The sequence below is a fragment of the Aedes aegypti genome, chromosome 2 (assembly GCF_002204515.2).
Source record: "Aedes aegypti strain LVP_AGWG chromosome 2, AaegL5.0 Primary Assembly, whole genome shotgun sequence".
NCBI classification, from domain to species: Eukaryota; Metazoa; Arthropoda; class Insecta; order Diptera; family Culicidae; genus Aedes; species Aedes aegypti.
Genome location: NC_035108.1, coordinates 360,681,816 through 360,704,807, shown reverse-complemented (window position 1 = coordinate 360,704,807; position 22,992 = coordinate 360,681,816). Strand labels below are relative to the sequence as shown.

Below are 22,992 nucleotides of genomic sequence, written 5' to 3'. Positions count from 1 at the left end.
TGGTGTTACTTTTTTTACACGGTTTTTGAAATTTTGAACTGAAAACTTTTTTTGCACGGTACGCATCCCCCGTGCAAAAACAGAATCGGGTGTATACAAGCGCTTCAGTTGCAACGTGGCACGTACGAATGCAAAGTAAAAATTTGCCGGGGGCAACATTGACGGTCCAAAAAATTGCCACGGCACAGTATATAAAGTCGTTTGATTTATGCTGTCCGAATGTTGATTTGAGAAGTGAGCGCAATAAACACATTGTGATTATCCACAAGTAATTTGTTATTCAGGGTAGTTTAGATTGATATTAATGTGGATGTTACTTAGTAACATGATTTTCATAGAATAGTTTAGAATATTTAATCGATAAACATCCTAACATTTTTTGACGGCACTGCAGGCTTCGTGAGGAAGACACCATATTGTGTTTCTGACATTGGGAATTGATCCGCTGAAAAATTCTATGATGGCACACATATTTTTAGGATAGCTTGTTTTGTTTTTCCATTTCATTGAGGCGCATGAATTAACAATCAATAAAATTGTGCATTTCACAATAAATCTGGAGCCGCACACAGTTTGAGTACACTATTGGGAATCAACAGAAGAAAAGTTAAAAATCACCATCAGCAATTCGTGAAGAGAAAAAAAAACATTCGCTTTCATTATTTTTATTTTGTTTCGAACTGATGCTATCAAAACAAAAATAGATGTAGTTTGTTAAACAATACATCTTCTTTGCTTCAATATCACAAGCAAGTATTAGTGATGCTATGTAATACATCTTTAAGACATAATTGTGTGTTCTAATGATGTATTGGGAAACATCTTCTATGACATGAAAGATGTTTTATAAGCCGCCATTTTTTGCGCTGTTTCGGTGATATAAGTGTACAAAATAAAGTTATCCATAGTCATCACAAAACATACCAATGTGTATGAATCAAGTATTTTATTCACTTATAAAACAAGTTGTGTTACTTGGGTATGTTCTCAAAACCAATTGTTCCTAATGAAAAACGCAAATAACTAATGAAAATGGACTATTATATTCTTTAAAAAATACATTTTTGCACTACACTTGATATAACTTGAAAATGGCTACTTCATCAGAAGTGATAATGATAGCCATTATAATTAAGAATAATTTCATCAAAACGTATTGAAAAGCACATTATTTTGACCAAAAAAACCAAATTTTGAAAATCAAACAAAATTTGGTCTGAGAATAACTATTTGACTAAAACTTTTTTCATCATGAAACTTTGTCTCAAACATCTGTTCCCTATCAAGATTATATGGTAAGTATTCAAAAAGGATTGAAAATGGAATTAGTAAGTAATTTAAAACTTAAGTTTTACTTTTAAATTTCCATAAAATATGTGTCAGTGTATATTTTTTCATGTAGCCCAAACGGCTTACTACAACTTCTCCATAGAACACTTTTCTCTAAAACCACCTACTTCGGAACTAGAATTTTTGAAATAAATTGCGTGCAAAAACTCATAGGCCATTATCAAAAGTTATGCATGAGTCGAAATGATCGATTTATCTATGGGAAACACTTAACTTACCATTCCAAAAACATGTGCAAAGTATACTGCAAAACGAAGATGGTCGAGTTCTGTGACTGGCCGATTTGACATGGAATTCGTCATCAGCCTTTTTTGATCATAATTGAGCCAGCACGGTCAAGTATTTCCATAAAATAACTTTATTTTTAAATTCATAGTAGAAAAAAATTTTTTTTTGTGTTTACACAGCAAAAATGAAAAAACGCACAATTTATGAAAAATTTAACCGAAGTGCGACTTAGCTAAACGAACGTCTAGATCAAAAAATACACTGGTCGTGTTTTATCCCTCGTTTTTCTTTAAATGCATTTGTAAGTGTGTAACATCACCTCCTCATGAAAGAATATTTAACAATTACTACAACAACCATGGCTAAAATAGCCGAGGCGGTAAACGTATTGCTATTCAGCAACATCAAGCTGAGGGCTGTGTGTCCAAAACCCGCTGGTTGAGAATCTTTTCATAACGCCTTGAATCGCAAGTCAGTCCCATCTGCATTTTCGTCAAAATTGAGTTGAGTTCAGTTTTCAACATATCTTCCAAGGCTCTTTCAGCTGCCCTAATGACATAATAAAATTTGTTCGACAAAAAAAAAAGGAAAAAACAGCAAGTCAGATAGTTCCATTATGAAAAGTAATCGCATATCAGTCCCACTACAAATTTCCACATCGTGTAACACAAAAATGAACCATGTTTTGAATATCTTTATATTTTTTCTCAGAAAGATATCGTAGTGAAAAGTAAATTGTGGAAGTTTCATTAAGATTTGAACATGCTGCAATCCTCTGAATTTTGTTTTAATATTCGTACAGAAAACGAGTTATCCAACTAGTATCCAATCAACGAAGTATACCGTAACTACGCTAACGCTAACGCTATGGGACTGACTTGCGATTCACGGCCGGCTGCATGATGTTAAATAATGACAAAAAGAACTACCGAGGAAACAACAAGTCACTACTTCAATTTTGTTTCAAATAACCTAAAGCTAAAATCGAAGAACAAGTCCAATGGATTTCTATATGATGCACATCAGTAAAAGTTTTCAAAATTGGCATGTTATAAAAGTATCACCACCTTGAGTCTCCCTGTCTTCACTCTTGCATCGATTCATGGTACCATACTGAAACAAAACTACATGGTGTTTAAAATATTCTCCTAAAACGGATATCAAAATTTACTTTTTATTCTATAATTTGATGATCGATGTTTGCATGCGTAAATGGTTCATTCAATATCGTTACATGGAATTCTTAAACGCTGAGCTAGAATGATGTGAGCGGCAACGCGGCGTGTCAGATTTTGACGGTTGACCAATACATTTTCTGTCACTCCTACTGCGCCGCGTTGAAATTCTACATTTTTTCACTTTTTGAATAAATGTTAAGGTTCACCGATGATTTTATAGACGATTAAGCGTTTCCATGTCACAGAGCAAACGAATGGAGAAACTTGATTGCTGACTCTTCGTTCTCCATTAGAGTTACATATTTCTCAGGAATACATAAATGTACTAACGAGGCTCCAGCCAAGTCGTCTCTCAGCTCATCGGAATCGCAGTGTGCTGCGCTAGCAGGAGGCTCACGAATATTTTAAAAGCGCGCGCTAGGTGATGTGCTCCCGAGGAGACTCGTCTCATGTGCTGCTCGGCGCTACGGCTCGCCATCGGTATCCTTGTTGTGAAACAACTTCTTAGTAACGAAGCGCCTCTAGAACTTTACTACAATGTTTTAGAACAACCAATTTGGAGCAACTTTGCTGAAGAACCCAAATTTCTATCTCTTATGGTTCGCGAGTTACTGGTACTGATACTGAAAAATCAGTTTTTTCTTGATAACTTTTCGTACGATAATTTCTCGAAAAAACTTTGTTCCGAGCACATTTAGAACCTTTGATTGCGCAACTTTTTGCCGAAGAAACTACTGTTCTATCTCTTATGGTTACAGAGTTATCAGAAATTTTCTTCGAAAAAATGGTTGTTTTATAATGCCGACATCTCGGAAAGGCGCAAACGGATTTTCAATCTTTTGTCGCCATAAGAAAGATTACAGTCGACTCTCCACATCTCGATGTTCTACATCTCGATATCTCTCCCTATGTCGATGATTTCATAAGTCCCTTCAGTCTGCATACATTTTTACTCTCCATATCTCGATATCGTCCTTATCTCGATATCCCCATATCTCGATTTCTTTCCGTATGTCGATATGACCAATATCGAAGGTTACTAGACCAAAGTTTTGGGATTCAAAACAAATTAGGAGCGCAAAATGACGTCTGTTTGTGTATTACTTTCTTGGCAACGGAGTGTTTTTCAATCTAGTATTCATTAAAAAAATGTTCTTTGTCTCGATCTCTCCCTATCTCGATGGTCCCTTCGATATCGAGATGTGGAGAGGCGAATGTATTTCTTTCTCTGCTTATGGTAACAAAACTGTGAGGACGTTTTTTGTTTGGAAAGATTGATAAAAAAATTGAAAATAATATGTTTTTTAGATTCTATGACACTACCCCGAACGCCACTACCCCGAATGCCACTACCCCGAACGCCATTGCCCCGAAGGCCATTACCCCGAATGGGTCATTACCCCGAACGTCACTACCCCGAATGGGTCACTATCCCGAACGCCATTACCCCGAATGGATAACATTTTGAGACATATTCTAGTTAGAGAGTGGGGAGATAATTGTACGATTCCTTTTGAGTATTTCACGAGTTTGGCTCAAAAATGTATTTTTCTAATATTAGAAGATAAAAAAGCAGCTAGTTGTTCAGCAAATAATTTTTACATACTAAGTTTTGTCCTCTAATTTTGGGAAGATTCACACAGCCACATTGCAATGCTCTGAAGAACAGCCTATTTCGAAAAGAAGCGTGAATTTATTATGAGACGGATAGCTATAATATGTACAAAATTAGGATGTAGTAAAGTCTCTTATTAGACGTCGGTAGCCACTTCCTTTACTCATTTTTATAGGTGTCGGGCATTAAGATTAAGATCTTCTTAAAGATTTTGTTTCGTAAACGATGGTAATGGAAGTTCATTCTGAGATAGTCGCTGCAAGTGTTGTTCTATGGAACCCGCCTAAAAACCAACCTAATAGACGACCGTTCCGCTATCGCACTTGTACAATTGTACATGTCGGAAAAATCGGCGGCCTCTGATTGATGCTTGAGTAAGAACTTTTGTTGATTTGTGGGATCATTAATTTAAATTTCTGTGAGATAACCAAGATAATGAAGAAATGATGATGGCCGAAAAGTGGTGAGTAAATCCATAAGAGACTTGTCTGTTTTAATACAAGAAGATAAAAGAAAGGGAAAATTTCCGATTAGAATTATAGCAGGAATCACTTTAGTGAACGCCTTCAAGATATATTCCTTTGTAAAAAGCTGTTCTATATGAAAACATTAGTGACTAGCTTATCCAACAAAAACGTGAAAGGGCAACCTATTTAAAAAAAGGGCAAATTTCTGGTGAAATCTGCAAACATTGACAAACTATGACGTGAATGATCACTGTAACAACGTGATGCTATGACACAACCTATATTCATAAGAAAGAAAAATATTTGTTCAAAAACAAAATTGAAATATGAACACCACCAACAAGTCCAAATACCGGTGATTACGCATCTGTTAAGCAACACCATATTGATGGTTATGGATTCGAACTCCTTTCAGTCAATATAAGGTTTATTTTATTAAAGCCCATTCACAAATTTCGTAACGCTGAAGGGAGCAAAAAAGTTTGTGGGTGGTTGTCCTCAAAATGTTACAGCCCATTCCCAATATGTAGAATTTCCATACAAAAAAAGTACGAGGGGGTGGGTAGGTGTTAAAAATGGCAATTGTTGGCGAAATGAAATTTGTGAATGAACCCTTGAATTCCGAAGGTGCCCACTGAGCTGATAAACAGGCACTGTCTCAGAAAGAATGAGAAGAATATAGTTGCCATCAAGATATTTCGAAAGAATAGCTGACATATAAAAGAAGGGAAAATATATGATGAACATTTTACCGACGAATTGTACGTGCCATTAAATTCCAGCCTTCATTAGAGACGCATTTTTGCACGCAAAACAAGATACTGTACTGTATCTCATACTATTCGGGGTAATGGCTCATTCCGGGTAGTGGCGTTCGGGGTAATGATCCATTCGGGGTAATGGCTTTCGGGGTAGTGGCGTTCGGGGTAATGACGTTCGGGGTAATGGGATGGAGCCGTTTTTTAACCGAAAATTGTCCATAACTTGAAAAATAATCGAGATAACTCTTTGGTGCCTTCGGCAAAAATGTGCAAAATTGAAAGTACTGAAAGAGTTTCATACAAAATATTCATAAAAAAGCGTTGATTAAGATATATGCACCATAAACCGAATTTTATATGGAAGAGAAAAAAGAGATTTTTGCTGGAACAACCGAAATTATTGTATGGAAAGTCATTTAAAATTGAATTCAAAATTGAATACACATGTATTGATATTGATCAAAGTAAGCGAAATCTTAGGAATTAGGGAAAGTTAATTGCTGAAGCAGTTTTAACAGTAATCTATGGAACATTAATCCTAAAACGAAGTCTTGTTATTTCACTTGTGTTATGATTTTTGATATTTTAACTACTAATCAGCTAAAATCAGAACACATTTTGTTAGGGAAAACGCGCTACACACTTAGATTAAATTACTGGGGTTGGTAAAAGTTTACTGGGTTTTGGAATTACCGAAAAAGTCAGTAAAATGAAAACTGACGGCACGCGTAATTGAAAAGCTAATTTAACCATGTTTTATTTTTTATCGAAATATGACATAAAAAGAAAGCTCTCTGCAAAATTTCAGTAGAAAATCTCTGTTTTTCGATTTTTGACATTATTTTTTAGTTTACTGACTTTTTCGGTAGTTCAAAAACCCAGTTATTTTTACCGAACAGATTGAGTGTGCAACTGAGTAACAAAAGCTGTTACCACTCTGTTGTAATCCACTGGTCGGGTACCTAGTATGAGATTCACCTTCTTATTCCCCAGCATTTTGTTTTATAAAAAGCAAATCTCACGAACTATGAAATTTGATGTTTCACCCAAAATTAGAATAGAATTCAATGAACACATTTCATGTAGAATTCTACATTCCCGGACGTTTCTACAAGGCAATGTACTACGTCTTGTGCATGCAAATCGCAAGCTTCTGTGTTCTTCCAATAACTATTCTGCCCAACTGGTCCAATTGGAACCAATAAGCCCATGCATCAAACGAGCTTTCCACAGTTGTCGAACACGGTTTCCGTTTATCCCAGCAGTAGTGCTGCAAATCATATATACGTAAATACACACGATCGGCGCTGTAATACAATTTATTAAATTAATAGCAAACTGTCAACTGCTTTCATTATGATTAATTTGTTCACCGCCTGGTCCGAGCTTGAGTATCGGATTTATCAAACCCTACCACACCCGCAATCGAACTTGGGAACCTGTTTGATCGCCAAGAAATCTCCAGTGGATGGATACAACTCCAGAGGGAACCCCCGGGCGCTACGAGTTGAACAAGTCAAAACTAGTTTCGCATAAATCTATCCTGGTTGCGCCTATTTGTCGAGGGCAATCGATGGGATCGAACTTGAATATTCGCCTCCCGCATGCGCTGGGATCTGGGGTACTTGGGACGACATGCACCAGGCAATAAATGTCCGATGGCATTAGACGCAATTATTAATGCTTTCATCTGACCAGACGCAGGGCTGAAAGCGACTACGTGTCGTAGAAGTGGACATTTTAGATACCTCTTGGCTGGGAAAAGTGTCCAAACAGGAACCAAAATAACAAAAAGGAATTATTTTCCTAAGGATTTATCGTATAATCAGACCAAGCATTTCATTGGGGCTGTCCATGGACCATGTGATTATTTGTATAGATTTCCAAACCTCCGTATTCTGAAAATTTCTTCTAGTAATTGCTATGAACGAATAAATTAAATGTAATAGATTAAGGATGAAAGCTAGAAACAAGTGATGTATACAAATACAAAGTACGAGGAAACAGACGAGCCTGGGATTGAGCCCATGACCTATGCTTGTAAAATAGAAGCGATAAACATTAGACCACCATACGTGTGTCCACGTTGGTAGGTTCGTATTTCGTATCTTTGTGATTTTTTGGATGAATTCCTGTAAAATAAATTGGAAGACGTCCTCTAGTAATAACTTGAATAATTGGTGAAAAAGATATTGAAAAAATCTTTGGATGAACTGAGACTCAAACCTGTGAAATCGTCCCATAAGAGTCTCTGGAGGTTTCTCTACAACCTCGAGAAAGTTGGAAAAGAAAAAAAGTTACTTAAGAGCCCATTTTGAGATCATTCAAGTATCTGCTACTAGACCTGCAGACGGTGGCGATCTACGGCGTAGATCTCTTATACTAAGAGCGATCCACGTTGGTAGGTTCCAAGCTGCAGCCTGTTCAGGTGTAAGATTTTCATGGCCGTAATTATGTGAAATCCAAAGCTTTTCGCTCTCTTCAGGGAAATTGTAGATGATGTATTTCAAAACCACATTCAACTTGAACTGTGGCAGATCAGCTTTTCCTTTTCCAAATGGCTCGTTTGGGGGTTCGTTCGTTCGTTCAGTGGTGACAAATTGTACTTGCGTGCGTATGTCGCCCTCGTCTCAGGTGACCAATAATGCACCGCAAACACATTCCACGCAAGAGAAAAATCCACGGTACGAATCGAGCGGAATCTAGCCATTTATCGTCACTTTCACTTTCCACGATGAACCGCTTTTCGCAGCCGTAGGCCTTAAGAGTAAGACGATCCAACTATCCAACTGTAGGCAGCCGGCAGATCTTCGATGGGAAAACTGCTTTACATATTTCTCGTATTGCACCACCACGTCTAAGATCACTGAAGGCGAAGTGTTCATTCGGTAAAACCAAACGGACAGAAGGTAACACAACTTATGCTCGTCGTAGTGGCCCGATATGCACGTGCGAAATAGAAAACTTGTGCGTGAACAATTAAAATCGTTTCTCTCATTAGCTGCACGGGATCATTTATCACTTGAAATTAAATTAAATCGAGTTTAGAAATGTGGAAGGAAAATTTTCTATGCTAGGCTCTTCCGTTTCCATGGTTCGCAAAGTCTTTCTATGGGGCATAAACCTATTCTAGTTGGGCAAAACTTTCGGCACTGTGGGGAGCTCGTCGGCAAATTATTGAAAGAAGAGAAACAAGAAAGTATTTATCAAAGATATTTCTTCTAAGAGAGAGTTTTGATCTCGATATGTTGTAAGTACCTTATAGCTATATATACAGTTATTAACTGAGAGCTTTCTTTGCAAAAGTTGCCATTTTCGAATTTGTATATCGTGTGGAACATCATGCACTGACGAAAGGTATTCGACCGCTCAAAATTCATGATTTTTCACCAAGATATGATTAAATATTGTGTCATGAATTATAAAGTGGTGCTAATATTCGGAAATTCGGTGTAAGCTTTCAATAGGGCTCCAAATGGCTGATTTAGGAACCTCTTCTGCTGTTGTCGTATAATACCTTGAATTTTATGATTTTTTCAAACTACAGTGAATCAATATCATTTCATATACTTTCTCTTATTTCTAGCTTTACGTTCCACCAGATCAGAGCTTGTTTTTGAGCGTATTGTTTTAAGACCAGATCACATTATGATCTCGATCTCAGAACATTCTTCAAAAATTAACATATTTAGGATCAATTTACAATATTTAAAAACATAAATAGGTTTTTTGTATTTCCCCATAATTACAATTTAGAAATACCCTAGGTACCCCAATAAAATCGTATCTAAGTTTGAAACCATAATCGAATTCAAACTGGTTAAAACATGCATCAAAAATATAACTCATTTGTGTTATACATCCAGTACTGTTAGCGTAATAGAGGATTAGATTTTGTGCATAAAATAAAATAAAAAATGATTGGTATTCATTTTTCGACATTGAATTCAACGTTTTTGGAATATAAAAAGTATGTTTCAAACAAAACCGAATGAATTACTTAGAGCAAATAGGGCATTGCATACCTCTAGGCGTTCAACATCATACGGAATTTACTGACTTCGATTACAAAAATGGCGGATCCATGTTCTACTGTAACTGGGCTGTCAGGGATAATTAACGAGCTCTTTACAATTTCATCAAATAATGATCGTATAACATATTGCTTGTAACAGTTTGAAAAATATCTCATCAAAATTTAATCTTTGAATTTAAATCAGTAAAGCCTATTGATTCCAACGAAAATAACCCAGACATGAAGTGTCATACTAATACTGTCTAATTTTCGATTCATTTTAATTTCGAATCATGAGTTCGATTCGCATTGAGAAGACGTGTATTTTTTTTTTGTAAATTTCACTTAATTTTCAATTTAATTGGTTTTAATAGGTATTTTGGTGCTACATGAGCCAAATGAGCTTTAAGAGAATCTTATTACCTGAATCGAATGAGTGGCCTTTCCAAGCAGAATCATAACTAGAAATTAACCTTCGACGAATTACCCCTGCCTTTAAACAATTGACGTTTTATTGAATGACTTCTAAGCATAATTTCCGCTACTTAATATTCCCTTCAAATCTTTTTGAATAAGCTTTGCTCCAAAATCAACACAATTATCAACTTCGTGACCTGAGTACATCATGCACTTTAGCAAACGGCCCAGACCAGAATACGAACTCATGGGGTGCACTTATTTATGATTGTCCGGCACAAAATAGATACACTGCGCTGCGGCGGCAGTCACTTTCGGTAAATCAAGTCAAGTCACGCACGCACATCCCTTTCTCCTCTGTAGGAGCAGCAAGCAGCGCACCAAAACAACTTTTTTTTTCTTTCAATGGTGGCCAAGTGCTCAAGCACACGCGCGCGCTCGTCTTCGTAACCTCTCTCTGGAAAGGTTTCGGAAGGAGGCGCCACCGTCTGACAACCTGATCTTTTATAAATTATTTTGCTTCGGCGGGCAGTAATAGCAGGACGGCGGGACTGTTCTAAGCCGATCAATATGGTTTTAAACTATAAATTAAAAAGTATCGATATTTACATAGTTTAGGCATGCTGAATCTATTGCCGTTTTCAAAAATATCTGGTTTTTTAGATTATTACAGGTACACTTGCATGCAAGTTTATCGGCTTGCATGGCGATATATTTGCTTGATTTACCGCAGAATTCAATCTTTATGTGTTAAAGATTGTTTATCGATAAAGTTTGTATTACTTTCGATGCTCAAAAATTATCATTTGATGCTTTAGAAAAGTATTGTGTCTTACCATATACAAGTAACGAAACATTTTGTTTGGAGACTGCACTTAATTGAAATTAAATTTCAACCAAATTGTATGCTACATGTAAGTTAAGTTTTGTTGTGCACACTTGAATTCATAGATAAATTATAGTTTAAATTTTACGAGAACACATGTAATCTCTTATCCCCAAGTTTTTCAGAGATCATCATCGACATAGGCGAAACGGACTGTACATTTCGGCATTACTAAAACACGATAATAAATCTTGATGTCAATGAAGAAGTAAACGCTACCGGAATATGCGATGGGTTTCGAGCGGGTATAGTCGGCTACTTGCTTATTAATGGCGATAATGATGGCAAAAATTACACGAATAAATAATCGAAAAGGGACAAGTGTACAGCCGAAGAGTGTTGGCATTTCGAAGATCGGAAGGCGGAAACGTTGCAGGTTGTACCTATAGCATTCAATGGGAAATTCCGCTGCAATATCCGAGTGTGAAGAGAGGCATAATGGCGATAGGGTACTTACGTCTTGTTTTTAGCTTAGGATGCACCGGTTTCAGCACTCGTCCCTTTCGGATCGAATCGAGCAGTTGCTCCCGGGGGCAAGCCACTCGCTTCAGGGGTTGTGGTGCGAGTTTTCGCTCGGAGGCCTGGTGAGGGTAAACGGGCATTAGTATCGGTAGGTATTTGGATCTGAATCGAACAGGAAGTGTCATCCATTCAAAAGTCATGCTTTGGAATCTATAACATCTAGCATAATTTATAACTGTCAAGCACGAACACGGAAACCGATGTCGCTGTAATCAACTTAAACTGTTCCTGTATACCTTCTATGCTATGATCTGATAAGATAGCAATTTGGAGCAAACAATTCGTCACAACTTTGGCCAAGCAAAAACAAAGCCTCACTTTTTGTCTATTTGTGCCTGAACTTGATTGCTTCAAAATTAAATGGGTTGAAAACCGCAGCAGGAAACAAACGTCAAGGAAGCAATTAACCCGTAAATACCCAGGACAATTTTTAGATGACTTTCAAATATATTTTGGTAGTGTAGAACTAGCCCTCGTGCGTTAAAATACACTCTAATAAAGATTTAAAAAAAAAAATATATTTTGGTATGATTTTCTCCAAAATTCAGGGGATTAGTTGTACTAACAATTATTTGTACTTTTTTTCTCCTTTTTCTGGCAGCCAGAAATACGTGGCTTTTACCTTATTTTTTTCTTAACTATTCAATCTTATGTCTAATTCTTATAAACTAAAATATCATCATAAATGATCTATACTGATCACAGATAAGTAGAATCTATGACATTTCGTCGGACGTCGTTTAGTCGAAAGTACGTTTGGTTGGATGGACGTTTCGTTGAAAAGCATTTGGTTGCATTAGCAAGCATGAGCGTCATATGCTCAAAAAGAAAATTAGGTGTGAATGAAGTGTGCGCTTTTGTTTGAAAAATGTTTATCATCAAAAGTTCATTCATTCGTTTTGTCATATAATGGGCTGAACCACTTAAGAATATGAGCGATTATATGATACGTATAGTAACTGGCGATTAGATTTTCCATCATGATGTAATAGATTGTCGAAAATTAGGAAAATAAAATTATACATATGAAAAGCACAATTTATCACTGCGGTTATGTTGTCCATACATGCGAACGCACTTGGAAAATATAAAGAACTGACAAATTTAGTACATAAATTCAAAATCATACATCTTTAGAAAACTGAAGGAAAAAAAACTTTTCTCAAAAGATAATGCGATCAAGGGGACACCTTAACTCCAGCAGTTTAAGATGAAACATGCTAACAATTCAAAAACATTATTAAATTGGTAAAGCTTAATATTACAATTTTGCAGTAAAACGCTTCTCAGTAAATTCTTTAAACATAAAAAATGGTATTTTGCAAAAAAAAAACATGATGTATCAGTCAGTTGTGCAACTAAATTTCTTGTGTACTAAATTCGTGACACCATGATGTTTTAATTATTGACCTGTAATAATACCTATAATTCAAAAGGCATTTTTTTTTTGAAATAATAAATTTGAATTACTATACATGAAAGCCGTGATCTGCCATCATGTCTGTTAATCCATCTGTCTCTCACTGCCTATGTCTATCTGTAATGCTTCGTAAGCAAGGTGATAGAACTTGCATACAAGGTGGATCCGATGTTATATCTATAGGCTATTGTTGATTCATATCGATGGAAGGCAAGGGATGAAATGGATTAGTTGTATTTAAAGCATGCAACGACAGCATGGTGCCGTGACCTGCAGTGCGACAAATCTACGTAGGATAGTGAGATAACGAAGCATTTCACCAATGAATAATCCTCATCACTTGCGAACAATGGATAACAGCTCCATGGAATCTTCAACGGGTCGTGTTGACAGCTCCCGCAACCGATGAAGAGGATCGCTTTATTATCCTGTATTTGGACGATATCGATTGAAGGTGAATGTGTACAGTGCTTCTAATAGCGTTTCTTTGCGAGGTTACACAGTGTACCTCGGCGGGACTCTACGTCCCCCGTAGCCTTCAATCTGCGCCGTGTTCGGAAAACAAGACGACCATGTTGCTTGAAGTCTCGTCAGTAAAGTGGCCCCTAGCGGAAATCTATGACGACGAAAAACAACTTATCGGAACCTTGCATCAGTTCGAACATTTGCAGGATCTATGGTAGAGTGCATCTTTTATTCTTATGTTGAAGTCAATACTTCAAGGCGGGGAGTATGTTTGGGCAAACCATCACCATCACATCCAACCGTATGATCGGCTCTGAGCTCTTCCTCTACAGCATCTACTACTGCATCATTCTATTACATAGTTAATCAATAACACAACGTAGTCTAGTCCGATTGAGTGTACACTTTGTTAAATTAAGAATGTGAAATAAATGTTTTACTATCTGTAAGAAATGTCGTCAATCGAGCCTATCCTGCCCCTTGCTCGATCATAATGGTTTATCGTGTATTCAGCTGTAGTTACGACGTTGGTATTGCGAACGCGCCCGCAAGGAGAAGATGGCACACGCCCTAACGCATAGAAACCCGCATGGATTCAGCTGCAGTAACCGCTCAGGATATACGTGAAACTACCGCTCACGATATACGTGAAGCTACCCGGTATATCAGGAGTAGGGCGAAATTCAAAACTGAAAAGGCAATAGATGGCTTTTTTTCAGTGTAAGTAACAACGAAATCTTGAAGCAAAGAAAGCACCATGGAAGATGAACTAAAAACAAAAAGTTATTCACATTACGTTTGATTTCTAATCACTACTTTTTAGATCCAGTTTCCTAATTGCTAATAATTTACGTTTTTCATTATTTTCCATACGTTTTGACAGCTCCCGACTACCATTCTTCCATGCGTTTGTGTTTGAAGTTTGAGAAATTTTAGAATCCAGCGTAGCGCGATTAGTGAATGGAATACAAACATCAGTGTCACTGTTCGGCGGCCAGTGAGAGAAACTGAATGTTAGAAAGGTTGTTGTCTGTACTTTTTGCCGCTGTCGCCAATTGTCATTACCCTATTGGGCTGCACTAAGACCTCATTTTGTGCACAATTTTTGTTATAAAAAACTCACAACGATCCATGGGCGGATGGCGGAATGCTTCAATACGGTACTAGGAGAACCCACGCCGCTACCGGAATTCATTACCAGGGCTGTCACATTTCCTCTGCCAAAGGACCAAAACACAGCTGACCCAGCGAAGTACAGACCAATAACGTGCCTTTTGAGTCTGTACAAAATGCTATCGTCGGTAATAGCGAGAAGGGTGTTGTGACGCCAATAACGTGATGACCGAGCAACAGAAAGGGTATGGCAGAAACTCGCATGGCTGCAAAGATCAGGTCATCGTAGATGTAGTCATTGTAGGGCAAGCTACACAAAAGCAAAGGAACCTGAGTATGGCGTACATCGACTAATAGGCATACGACTCAGTACCGCACTCGTGCCTTCTCAAGGTACTGCAGTTGTATAAGGTAGACGGGAACGTTTGTATCAGGCTGATGCAATACGCGATGGGCATGTGGAGCACATCCCTACACATTACCGACGGTACAGCTGTGTTACGGTCCAGGACTCTCAGCATCAGGAGGGGGATTTTTCAAGGCGATACCTTTAGTCCGCTATGGTTGTGCCTGGCCATGAACTCCTTCAGCAAGCACTAAACCAACGCCACCATGACTACCAACTAAAAAGTGGGGAAAGGAGTACAAAAGCTACCCCGTTCTTCTGTATGGACGACCTGAAGCTATTTGTGGAATCAGTGCAGAGGCTACATCAGCTGTTGCAGCTAGTTACGACATTCAGTAACGATATCCGGATGGAGTTTAGTATTGACAAATGCCGGTCAATTCATCTACGTCGGGGTCAAATTATGCATGGCAGCTATTTTCGCGTTAACGAGCAGGAGGTGATTCGGGATATGGTTGAAGACGAAACATATAAATACCTCGGATTCCTCCAACTTGTAGGTATTCGCCATACAATGATCAAGAAGAAGCTGCAGGAAAAGATTTTGTCTCGTGTCAACAGTGTATTTTGAAAAGCTTTCTGTCTGCCGGCAACAAGGCGAAGGCGATCAACACGTTTGCTGTGCCCCTGTTGACGTATAGTTTCGGGGGGGGGGTAAAGTAGACCAAGACTGACTAGGAGGCGATTGAACGAGCAATACGAATGGCGTTCACCAAGCACCGAATGCGCCAACCAAAATCGTCCATTGAGAGTGTCACCCTATCACGTGCAACTGGAGGAAGAGTCGTCACCGATATCCAGGCACTATGTGTCTCCCAGATCCAGCTGCTTCGGGCATATTTCGTAGAAAACCCGAACCGCCACGAAATTAACCGCACTGTATGCGAAGCTGATCACGGTTTTAGCGCCCTGCATCTGACGCAGGAGGATTACCAGCTGAACTGTGACATCAAAACCGTCGATGAGATGATCGCAACATGGAAGCAGAATGATTTGCATGGAACGCACCCCCATCAACTGGAACTCGAACACATTGATAAGGTGGCGTCAAACACGTGACCTCTTCTATCTATCTATAAACTATCGGCAGTACATATTGCACGCGGACGTGGAGGACCGCTGTAGGAAGTACAATTCAGTAGGGGCGACTATCGAGCATGTCGTTGCAGGCTGTTCAGTACTAGCTGGATCAGCTTCTCTCGAGCTTCACAAAAAATTGCCAAAAATTATGCACCAACAGCTTGCACTTAAGCACAACTTGGTGGATCGATTTGTGCTCTACTTCAAATACCTGCCATGGCCGGTTCTGGAAAATGGTTGCATAAAGCTGTACTGGGATCGCGAGTTCATAACGGACGTTCTCATCTGTGCCAAGCGCCCGACATTGTAGTCTACGACAAAAAAAATGAACGAGTAACACTCATCGACATCGCTGGACCACTAGGGCGGTTCAAAATTTAAAAATGTTTGAGAATCCCGTCTCCCATATGTTCCTTACCAACCTTACCATAGTTGTTCACCAAAAAAAGTGTTTTGTGAAATGTTCAGCCTTGTAGGTGGTGATTTAAAGGTGACCCAAAGACAATGTAGGTTTATATGGAAATTACTATGGAGAAATTATCCCATAGTAAAATCTCATTTTTCAAACCATAATAAAGAAGTTAGCTGAAGAGAGAAATTCAATCCGATGGATAGCAGAAAAGATATTCATGAGTTTGTTTGATATTATTTAGCTTAATAAGGGATTATAGCCCTGCAAACATATACAAAAATCCTAAACGAAATTAAAAAAGGATTTGCTTCTTCAGCAACATCCTTCATTAAAGTTTGAAAAATGAGTTTTTAGTACTGGATGATAAGTTTCTACTTACATTACAGCTCTAACGTGTTTGGAACATTTCTCAAAATTTCTCCATAGTAATTTCCATTTAAACCTACATTGTCTTTGGGCCACCTTCAAATCATCACCTAGAAAGCTAAAAATTTCACAGAACACTATTTATATGGTTAGGATAGTGAGTAGCATATGAAAGATTGGATTTTCAAACATTTTCAAAATTTGAATCGCCCTACTGGACCACATTGTTTAAACAACGTTCTCGAACAAGATAGCAAAATACCATGCCTTGGCGGAGGAATTGAAGCAGATGTGGCACTCAGAGGACGTCCGAATAGTTCCGGTAGTCCTCTCAGCGACAAAAATCTTTATTTGCGGATGACACAGGCCTCTCCGCCAAAGGACGAAGCCTGCGTGTCATCTGTAGTCGATTGCAAAAAAGTTTGGATATTTTTTCTTCATACTTGCAAAAATGGAAGATTTCTCCTAATGCTCCCAAAACTCAACTAATAATATTCCCACATAAACCAAAAGCTCTTTATTTGAAACCTTCAAGTAGACATGTTGTCACGATGAGAGGGGTTCCAATAAATTGGTCAGATGAAGTTAAGTATCTAGGGCTCATGCTAGATAAGAATTTAACTTTCAAAAATCACATTGAGGGCATTCAAGCCAAATGTAATAAATATGTAAAATGTCTCTATCTCCTTATTAATAGAAAATCATAACTTTGTCTTAAGAACAAGCTTTTGATATTCAAACAAATTTTCAGGCCAGCCATGTTGTATGCTGTACCAATATGGACTAGCTGTTGTAATACCAGGAAGAAAGCTCTGCAGAGAATTCAAAATAAAATTTTGAAAATGATTCTGAGACTTCCTCCCTGGTATAGTACCAATGAGTTACATAGAATATCCAATGTTGAAACATTGGAACAAATGTCAAATAAAATAATAAATAATTTCAGGCAAAAATCGTTACAATCTTCTATTGCCACGATTAATGCGTTATATGTTTAGGTTAAGTTAGATTAAGTATATTAAAAACGTTTTTTTTTTCTCTTATAAGCAGGTGAAATCAACTCACCTGTAAAAAAACTTAACTGCTACGGCAAATGAAATGTAATATGTTGTTAACAAAATGTTAATTAAATCTTAAATTTGTTTTACCAAATTAGGATGATAGTGTTGTCTAATAACACAGAACACCTAGATATAAGAAATGAATGTAATGTTTGGAATGATACTAATAAAGAAATTTAAAAAAAAAGTCCTCTCAGCGCCCGGAAATGTCCTGAAATCTCACCTGGAATTGAAAAAGGCCCTACACAGCTTCCAAAAAGTGGTGATTCTTGGAACCTGCAGTACCTGAACCACCACGACAGATATCTTCTTCATTTTGAGATGTTATGAACATCGACATTTTTCAAGGGGCTTTGACACGTTAATCCATACCCAATGTCATGAATCATGAACGTAGTTATTTCGGAATAGCTTGTAGAAAATGAATGATCTTATATCTAGAGTACTTTTAGTACATAAAGAAAATAATTTTAAAATGTTTTGAATCCTTTTTGAATAATCTCAAATGTCTCACTTCCATAGTAAACGTCCATTTTAATTATTTTAAGGGGAATCAACGAATAGCTACTGCAAGTGTAGAACGAAATTAAATTACGGTAAAACATGTAGATCTTGAAAGTCATAACTTCAAAGTGGTTTGGATGGCTTGAATTGAGCGTGAACATTAGCATGATTAACCGCCTACAGTTGCTACTCCGTTATTGCAAGAGCAGTTTACACAGGGAATCAACAGACTCTATTCAGGATCAGTAGCATCCTCAATGTGTAAGAACTGATGTTCTCATCATTGGGGATTTTTTTTTTATTTCCGTATGGGTTTGGGCCGAAAGGTCTCAGATTTTCATGAAACTTTTTCCACAGGCAGGGCTCATCAATATATGAATAAAAAAATGAGAAAAATTCAGGGTCGCCTATTTTCCCGGAAAACTCAGTTGGAAATTATTTGTTTTCCCCTGACACTACTTACTTTGAAAAATCATAACTCAAGAACGAAGCATCATAGAAACAATTTTTTTTTATGAAAATGAAAGCAAATTTTCTCAGGAATAAAACAAAAATAACTGGAAAAAGTTTTCCACAAAATTTTCCACCGTTGAGAAAATTTGTAAAGAAAAGCCGGAAAAACTATGCTCCAACTCGTGGAAAATTTTCAAAAATATATTTTTGAGAAGGTAATTTCATTAGCTTTAATCGCTGAAATTTTTGAAATGGTATTTTTTTTCGTTTTTGAGTTATGGCCAATTTTGTAAAAAATGTGAGCCTTTTTTTTGAAAAATCATAGCTCAAGAAAGAAGCATCGTAGAAACAAAGTTTTTTTTATGAAAATGAAAGCAAATTTTCTAAGGAATAGAAAAAAATGTAAACTGGAAAAAGTTTTCCACAAAATTTTCCACCGTTGAGAAAATTTGTAAAGAAAAGCCGGGAAAACTATGTTCCAACTCGTGTAAGATTTTCAAAGAAATATTTTTGAGAACAGAATTTTATAAATTCCAATCACTGAAATTTTTAAGATGTACTACTTTTTAATTCCTGCGTTTGGTCATAGTTTTGTGAAAAATGCCCAGATTTCTCGTACAAGTTCGAAAATCATAACTGAAGATAAAAGCGTCACAGAAACATTTTTTTGTCAAATCGGAATCCAATTTTCTCAAAACTTTGAGATTTTTTTAAATGGAATAAGTTTCCCAGGACATTTTTCACCATTAAGGAAAATAAACAATGATAACCCGATTAGCTATTCCAGCTTACAAACAAAGTATATTTGAAAAGAGCGATCAATAAGATCCAATCCTAAACATTTTTTAAATACGCTCATTTTTCGTTCCTAAAACATGATCAAATATTGCCAAGATGAGCTGTTTACAAATTTATACATTTATAAGTTTATAAAGCTTATTTTCAAATTTATAAGTTTATAAACAAAACTACTTAAGAACGAAACAGCATAGAAACAAAGATTTTTTCAATCATAATGTATGCATTTTTTCCAGCTACCTGTTAGGTAACTACAAAATTGACAGTTAAATCAATGGGTAGACAATATGGCAATTAGGTATTTACCAATTCTGGTTTAAATTACCTTCTCAAAAATATATTTTTGAAAGTTTTCCACTAATTGGAACACAGTTTTTCCGGCTTTTCTTTACGAATTTTCTCAACGGTGGAAAATTTTGTGGAAAACGGTTTCCAATAAACATTTTTTTTTATTCCTGAAAAAAATTGCTTTCATTTCCATAAAAAAAACTTTGTTTCTACGATGCTTCTTTCTTGAGTTATGATTTTTCAAAGAAAAGGCTTAAAATGGCACATTTGCACATTTTTTACAAAATTGGCCATAACTCAAAAACGAAAAAAATACCATTTCAAAAATTTCAGCGATTAAAGCTTTAAACCTTCTCAAAATTATATTTTTGAAAATTTTCCACGAGTTGGAGCATAGTTTTTCCGGCTTTTCTTTACAAATTTTCTCAACGGTGGAAAATTTTGTGGAAAGCTTTTAACAGTTAATATTTTTTTTTATTCCTGAGAAAATTTGCTTTCATTTTCATAAAAATCTTTGTTTCTACGATGCTTCGTTCTTGAGTTATGAGTTTTCAAAGTAAGTAGTGTCAGAGGAAAACAAAAAAATTCCAACTGAGTTTTCCGGGAAAATAAGCGACCCTGAATTTTTCTCTTTTTTTTATTCATATATTGATTAGCCCTGCCTGTGGAAAAATTTTCATGAAAATCTGAGACCCTTTGGCCCACTTTGTACGGAAATAAAAAAAAATCCCCCATTATAACAAACATTAGTGGGGCCGGCTGAGTCCGAATGAAGATCAATTTGGAGATGGGAAGAAAATCTAGACGTGTTACTTGCTTTATGGTTGCCAAGAAGTCCTCTATATTTACACAAGAAATCATTGGGAGTTTGGATATGGGAAAGCGTTGTTTAAGAAGAGTATACCCCATTAGGAATAAAGACGTTTGGCATAAGGACGTTGTGCAGAAGGATGTTAGGCATAATGAACATTAGGCATAAAGAAATTAGGCATAATAAACGTGTGGCATAAAACACGTTAGGCATAATGGATGATTGGCATAAAATAATATGTACGTGTACTCATTTGAAAATAATATTGAAACAAAACTTTTCTACTTACAGCAAATAAAAAAAATACTATCCTTATCATTGGGGAATGGGGGAAGGTACTTTCTAAAAAATATTACAGTGCATGTCTGTGCCAGATGGAGGAAAACATTTTTCAACCTTCCCATGCTCTATGATCGACGAGAGCTTAACTCGTTTTATAAATAAGTCAACTATTTTCGAGCTATACAACCAAAACGTTGTTTGCTTAGGTGCTTTGATTGCAGAAGCAATATTAAAAATTATGTACCACTGGCGTCCACTATTATGTAGCGTCCACAATGCAGTGAATTTTATCGATTAAAAAATACTTAGCTCCAAGCCCTAGAAACTCATTTTTTTTAGTCACGATCCTCTTGCATGTCATCGGAAAACAGCCTTTGGAATGAAGAAGGGTAAATCTTTAATGAAAACAGTATACATTTAAGGTGAAACATGTCGGAATCCAAAGATGGCCGGCATAACAAAACTTGTTTTGTCCTTCAATAGCAGTAAACCGGAAGTGTTTATGTACACTAGCGCCACGTAGTGGACAAATTTGGAACTATGCTAGGTCTCCCGGGGAAGCACGGCTCACTTTGAACAACTTTCTCGAAGACAGGAATTTTCTATCTCGTTTAGGTTCCGAGATATCCTTCAATAGCAGTAAACCGGAAGTGTTTATGTACACTAGCGCCACATAGTGGACGAATTTGGAACTATGCTAGGTCTCCCGGGGAAGCTAGGCTCACTTTGAACAACCTTCTCGAAGACAGGAGTTTTCTATCTCGTTTAGGTTCCGAGATATCCTTCAATTGCAGTAAACCTGAAGTGTTTATGTACACTAGCGCCACGTAGTGGATGAATTTGGAACTATGCTAGGTCTCCCGGGGAAGCTAGGCTCACTTTGAACAACCTTCTCGAAGACAGGAGTTTTCTATCTCGTTTAGGTTCCGAGATATCCTTCAATTGCAGTAAACCTGAAGTGTTTATGTACACTAGCGCCACGTAGTGGATGAATTTGGAACTATGCTAGGTCTCCCGGGGAAGCTAGGCTCACTTTGAACAACCTTCTCGAAGACAGGAGTTTTCTATCTCGTTTAGGTTCCGAGATATCCTTCAATTGCAGTAAACATGAAGTGTTTATGTACACTAGCGCCACGTAGTGGATGAATTTGGAACTATGCTAGGTCTCCCGGGGAAGCTAGGCTCACTTTGAACAACCTTCTCGAAGACAGGAGATTTCTATCTCGTTTAGATTCCGAGATATCCTTCAATTGCAGTAAACCTGAAGTGTTTATGTACACTAGCACCACGTAGTGGATGAATTTGGAACTATGCTAGGTCTCCCGGGGAAGCTAGGCTCACTTTGAACAACCTTCTCGAAGACAGGAGTTTTCTATCTCGTTTAGGTTCCGAGATATCCTTCAATTGCAGTAAACCTGAAGTGTTTATGTACACTAGCGCCACGTAGTGGATGAATTTGGAACTATGCTAGGTCTCCCGGGGAAGCTAGGCTCACTTTGAACAACCTTCTCGAAGACAGGAATTTTCTATCTCGTTTAGGTTCCGAGATATCCTTCAATTGCAGTAAACCTGAAGTGTTTATGTACACTAGCGCCACGTAGTGGATGAATTTGGAACTATGCTAGGTCTCCCGGGGAAGCTAGGCTCACTTTGAACAACCTTCTCGAAGACAGGAGTTTTCTATCTCGTTTAGGTTCCGAGATATCCTTCAATAGCAGTAAACCGGAAGTGTTTACGCACACTAGCGCCACGTAGTGGATGAATTTGGAACTATGCTAGGTCTCCCGGGGAAGCTAGGCTCACTTTGAACAACCTTCTCGAAGACAGGAGTTTTCTATCTCGTTTAGGTTCCGAGATATCCTTCAATAGCAGTAAACCGGAAGTGTTTACGCACACTAGCGCCACGTAGTGGATGAATTTGGAACTATGCTAGGTCTCCCGGGGAAGCTAGGCTCACTTTGAACAACCTTCTCGAAGACAGGAATTTTCTATCTCGTTTAGGTTCCGAGATATCCTTCAATAGCAGTAAACCGGAAGTGTTTACGCACACTAGCGCCACGTAGTGGTGGAATTTTGTATCATTACATAAACCAT

At 37.4% G+C, this 22,992-nt stretch overlaps 1 protein-coding gene across 5 annotated transcripts in view; it reads right to left on the bottom strand.

The window, feature by feature from the left end:
- The window catches only part of LOC5567743 (protein spire), a 581,954-nt gene that overhangs the window by 147,213 nt on the left and 411,749 nt on the right, over nt 1–22,992 (bottom strand). For all 5 annotated transcript variants that reach the window (XM_021846470.1, XM_021846472.1, XM_021846473.1 and 2 more), the window contains one exon: nt 11,375–11,498. In XM_021846470.1, the coding sequence (XP_021702162.1) occupies nt 11,375–11,498 (124 nt within the window). The remainder of the gene's footprint in view (nt 1–11,374; nt 11,499–22,992) is intronic.